Source organism: Limulus polyphemus, unplaced genomic scaffold (genome assembly GCF_000517525.1).
Source record: "Limulus polyphemus unplaced genomic scaffold, Limulus_polyphemus-2.1.2 Scaffold4420, whole genome shotgun sequence".
NCBI classification, from domain to species: domain Eukaryota; kingdom Metazoa; phylum Arthropoda; class Merostomata; order Xiphosura; family Limulidae; genus Limulus; species Limulus polyphemus.
The window spans coordinates 24343-29908 of record NW_013670030.1 but is presented as its reverse complement, the minus strand read 5'-3'; the positions used below and the strand labels follow the sequence as shown (position 1 = coordinate 29908).

The window sequence follows — 5566 nt, the reverse complement described above, 5'->3', positions numbered from 1 at the left end:
CTCCTCACTATCCTATCCATGTTAATAATGTCATTCTCCTCACTATCCTATCCATGTTAATGTCATTCTCCTCACTATCCTATCCATGTTAATAATGTCATTCTCCTCACTATCCTATCCATGTTAATAAATGTCATTCTCCTCACTATCCATATCAGTGGTGATCCCAGAAATGAAAGTAATGAGAGTTTAATATCCAGGTATTTGTAAACTTAAACACAGTAATATTACCAAATAAACCAGATAAAAGATCAAAAACAAATAAATAAAAATAAATAAATGAGACACCTGTCTTGACCACATGTAACAAGCACAAAAAATAAGGTCTTTAGTGTTGAAAATGGATTTCTTAGAAGTGAAATTTATGTGCACTTTATAATCTTATATAAACAGATTAGCTTTACAAACTTAGAAAAAAAAAATATGGTACTTTACCAAGTACCACAAGGCCATCGTGTCCAAAAGACCAAAAAATGTAAGAGTGAAATATTACTTTGTTCATAAGAAACTAGCATTATGTATAAGCTCATAACCTTAACTTGAAACCTGTTTGTAAACAAATTCACCATTAACATTAAATGCTTTGTAAATGAACTAGTCAGTTTTTGTTTACAAGTTTGTTTTATTTTAATTAAGTTATCAAGGATTTTGAGCATTTTCTGGCCTTTACCAACAGAAATACTGACACTTTTCCAAGTGAATATGAACCATTTTATTAAATGCCATGCTTGAAGCTTCAATTTTATCTTCCTTATATCTTATTTCAGAGATATCTTTATCTCTCTCTCTCTCTCTCACTCAGGATGTTTTAATCTTATAACAGATTGTACTTATTTCTAACAGTAATGACACTGTGCTCACAAGAATCATGAGGAACCAGTAATAACTTACTTACTCTTGCATTTTTAGAGTTAAATGTCCAATCTGGTTCTCTTCTAACACAGCCAATACAATATATTTTTCACTTCTTAAAACCTGAGGAAAATTTCCATTGGTCACTTTGAGGAAGGCAGGAAAACGCTCCTGATTTATCCACGTATTAAGTGTTGAGTTCAATTCTGTATCTAGCTTTCCTGAAGTAGAAATGGAAAAGTAATATCTAGAAAAGTGTAATCACCATTCTTGTACAACATGATTTCGTATCAGAACACATATATTTCATTATTGCTTTCATACAGATATTATGCATATAACTGTAATGCAGAGAAAGTACAACACTAAGGGTTAAAAAACAAGATAGACATAGTCCAAACAATTACTTAAGATAACAGTAAACACTTTCGGGTCAGACAATATCAAAGTGAAGATACCAAACAATTCAACTTTTGAATAAACAAAAGTTACAGAAAAAAAAACAAAGCTAGGCAGAAATTACGTCTTCTCAATGAATAGCAACTGATTGGATAGCAAAAATGAAAAGAATAAAAAATAACTGTATCACTGAGTATTGAATAATAAAATCCTCATCCATTTTATTTCTACTGTAAAGGACAACTTAAATTAGAATAGTACATGTTCTTTAAAAACAAGCTTTATAAATGTTAATTCACATGTGAATAAAATATTCATGAGTTTTACCATACTGTGATAGAACTACATGCAGAAATGAGATTGATAAGTTATCCTCTTAAAGCTATTAATACCTTCAAATTTGAATCCCCTATTGTCTTTAAACACATACACTGATGGGGAGGATGGAACTGCCACACCTTCAACTAAAGACAGGCATTGATTCTGAACAGTGAAAAAGTAGTGATGAGGTTGAAGTTGTTCTGCATTCCTCATGAAGTGGTCCTAAATCAGAGTAACTGTTCATCTGAAGCTTGTTATAAGTTTATATAAAACACACACACTCAAGTGAACACAATACTTTACACAATTCTATTGAGAAAATTTGAAACCTGTATTCTTTATAAGCTACATTAAGATGGTATTGATAGCTTACAATGGCACACAAAGTTGATGTTTTAAGAAAAAGAAAGAAATATAACAATAACCAGTGGTGGAAATTTTGTTTTCGATATACAAGACCAAGTCTAGTAGGTCTGGGAAATGTATTAGGCTGAATTGAAATTCTACTACCCTAACTTTTATTTTTTTCACTATGTTGATTAACTTCTTACACGTTGCAAATACACACATACTTCTTCCACAGTATTACAAAACTAAAAATAATATGATTTACTACAATATATTAAACACAGACTTAAAATTTATGGGCAGGTTAATCAGTCTACATATGCGATAAGACTAGAGTTCCTGAAATATTGAATATAACATGATGTATACCACAATACATAAAATACATGCATTAAGAAATAATTTTAATCTCAGTGGAAAAAATAATCACATATATATATATATATATAAGAAAGCGATATAAATACAAAATTAAATAACTGGACTCTTTAATTTACAAGTTGTTAACCGAGTCTTGTTTGTATAGCAGGCTTGTGATGGATTAAGTGAAAGTACGTACTTAACAATTTGAAAGAAAAAAAATCAAAACAGGTAACATCTTTGTATATTTTAATTCTCAAATACAGATTTTGATTTATTACACACATGCACATATTTTATGCAAAGAGAACTGAACTATTGCAGTAGCCCGAGGCTAGTATATATGGAAAAGAAATAAACTGAACTCAAAATTGGGTGCTCCTGAGGGTAGGAGAAGTGGATTTTTACACCCCTGACAATCAGGTTGAGAATTAGAACAGCACTGAAAGGTTATAAAACTGAACTACACAAATGTTTAAAAACATTACTTACATTAATTAAAAGAAAGTGTATATCTTAGAAAATAATTGTTCTTTTTTTTTTTATCTTAGCTAGTACAAAGCTCTGTGTGTAACAAAATGCATCTAGGTCTACTTGTGGTAGGTTTTACAGTATTAATAATATTCATCAGGGTACCCTTTATCCTTTAAAAACAAACATCCTGCTTGAGGTAGGTCCTGTAGTATTAATTATATTCATCAGGGTACCCTTTATCCTTTAAAGAAAAACACCCTGCTTGAGTTAGTTCCTGTAGTATTGATAATATTAATCAAGGTACCCTTTATCCTTGAAAAACAAACACCCTGCTTGAGGTAGGTCCTGTAGTATTAATAATATTCATCAGGGTACCCTTTATCCTTTAAAAACAAACACCCTGCTTGAGTTAGTTCCTGTAGTATTGATAATATTCATCAAGGTACCCTTTATCCTTGAAAAACAAACACCCTGCTTGAGGTAGGTCCTGTAGTATTAATAATATTCATCATGGTCAACTCCTGTCTCACAAAATGCAAACACTAGCCAGACTTTTGCATTTTAAGATCTTTAACCAATGCACAACTGGCAGAGTAACACATGATAAAAAAATACATCACCATACAATCTAATCCAACTAATTAATTGTGCAGAGAAAGGGTTATGATATTCAAACACCCTACTCACGTGCTAATGATACGCTTTTTCTAAAGAATAACTCGATATGACATTGAAATTCACAAAGTATTTTCTTACTTTAAGTTCTCCACTATCATTAGGACATTGAAATTCACAAAGTATTTTCTTACTTTAAGTTCTCCACTATCATTAGGACACTGAAATTCACAAAGTATTTTCTTACTTTAAGTTCTCCACTATCATCCAATTTTTCTCCATCCACATACAGAAATAACACTTTGTGGTCCTCACGAGCTTTTTGAAAGTCATCACAATTTTTCAGATGTCTCACAGCAGGTCTATATAGCATAATTAAAAAACAAAACTGACATACATTAGAGAAAGTTTAATAAATACTGACAAAGTACTTTTAATTGGATTCTTTTGTGAGCCAATCATCAAAAGCAAACCATTATTCAAACTCTTTCTGGAATGAAGCTCTAATACGTTTAGTTTATGTTGTCTCATTCTTTCCAAAACTGATTAATATTAATCTTAAAAAAAATCTAAGATAAACAAAGAAACAAGATATATAAATTTAAAGTTTAATATCTACACTATACTGAAGTTTAGAATTAATTTCAGGCACCACTGCTGTCTACAACACAGAAAAAATGTTTGTATTATTGTAATCATTATCTCAACTAGTAACTCTTGCATTTAATAAATATTCCTCAAGTAAAAAAAAATAAAAACGGACAGAAAAGTGAAAATGTCAAAAGAAATAGATAATTAACATATTAGGTCATAAACAGATGAATCTCTTTTAGTCAGTAAAGTGGTATCATTAACCCATTAGATCATAAACAAATGAATCTGTTTTAATCAGTAAAGTGTTATCATTAACCCATTAGGTCATAAACAAATGAATCTGTTTTAATCAGTAAAGTGGTATCATTAACCCATTAGGTCATAAACAAATGAATCTGTTTTAATCAGTAAAGTGGTATCATTAATTGTCCATTATTGCTAAGAACTTGTTTAAAAAATGATATTTGCAGATTAGAGTAAACAAAAGAAAAACTTCAAGGTATATAACAAAAATTAGGTCTAGCAAGAAAGAACAAAAATATATTAAAAGTTTTGATATTTAATATATAGAATTTAAAAATAATTAGTTATTGAACTGAACATTTAAAATATATTTAGGTAATTGTAATCTACCATAAAAGAAATTCAAAAATTTTACTTACAAATCAGATTTATGTTAATTTAAATAAATGATGAAACAACATACAGATAAACTCAATCATCACATGTTTATTTAGAGAAATATTTCTCTTTCAATCTATTACTTTGTGAGGAAGGAAAAAAAAATTACCCATCCATTCTTCTTGCAAAATCGACAATTTCTTCACGTGTTCGGTCTCCTTTATATTCTATATTCTTATGACCTTTGACACTGATTAAGGAAACAGCACAGTTAGTCAACATACTCATGACCCGTGATACTTAATAGGGAAACAGTGACTTTACCCATAACACAGTGATTTTTAAACAGCATCGTATAGAGTACAAAGAAAATTACTTCCTTTAAGCAAACCCAGAACAAAGATTTTTGTTTCATGTGTAGCTTAAAGAAAACTTTCACCTGATTAATTTAGGAGGTTAATATCTACTCAAAATAAGTTATAACTTTCATTAGTGAACTAACAAGACTTTTCAATACTGAAGGGTTCAAAAACTTTTCTAAAGCTAAAGTTCTTCTACCAACTTTAACTACTGTTATTCATGTGAAATAAGGTACTAAGTAATTAATATAATGATATATCTGTAGAATCAGTGTTTGCACATAATGATATATCTGTAGAATCAGTGTTTTCACGTAACGATATATCTGTATAATCAGTGTTTGCACATAATGATACATCTGTAGAATCAGTGTTTTCACGTAACGATATATCTGTATAATCAGTGTTTGCACATAATGATACATCTGTAGAATCAGTGTTTTCACGTAATGATATATCTGTAGAATCAGTGTTTGCACATAATGATACATCTGTAGAATCAGTGTTTTCACGTAATGATATATCTGTAGAATCAGTGTTTGCACATAATGATATATCTGTAGAATCAGTGTTTGCACATAATGATATATCTGTAGAATCTGTGTTTTCACATAATGATATAT

The 5566-nt window shown here is 29.8% G+C and overlaps 1 protein-coding gene across 1 annotated transcript in view; it reads right to left on the bottom strand.

The window, feature by feature from the left end:
• Positions 1–5566, bottom strand: part of LOC106471119 (protein disulfide-isomerase TMX3-like) — a 27721-nt gene that overhangs the window by 12760 nt on the left and 9395 nt on the right. The window contains exons 5-8 of the mRNA XM_013931708.2: positions 4754–4834; positions 3617–3731; positions 1644–1794; positions 896–1073 (exon numbers count right to left, since the gene is read on the bottom strand). Coding sequence (XP_013787162.1) covers positions 896–1073; positions 1644–1794; positions 3617–3731; positions 4754–4834 — 525 coding nt within the window. The remainder of the gene's footprint in view (positions 1–895; positions 1074–1643; positions 1795–3616; positions 3732–4753; positions 4835–5566) is intronic.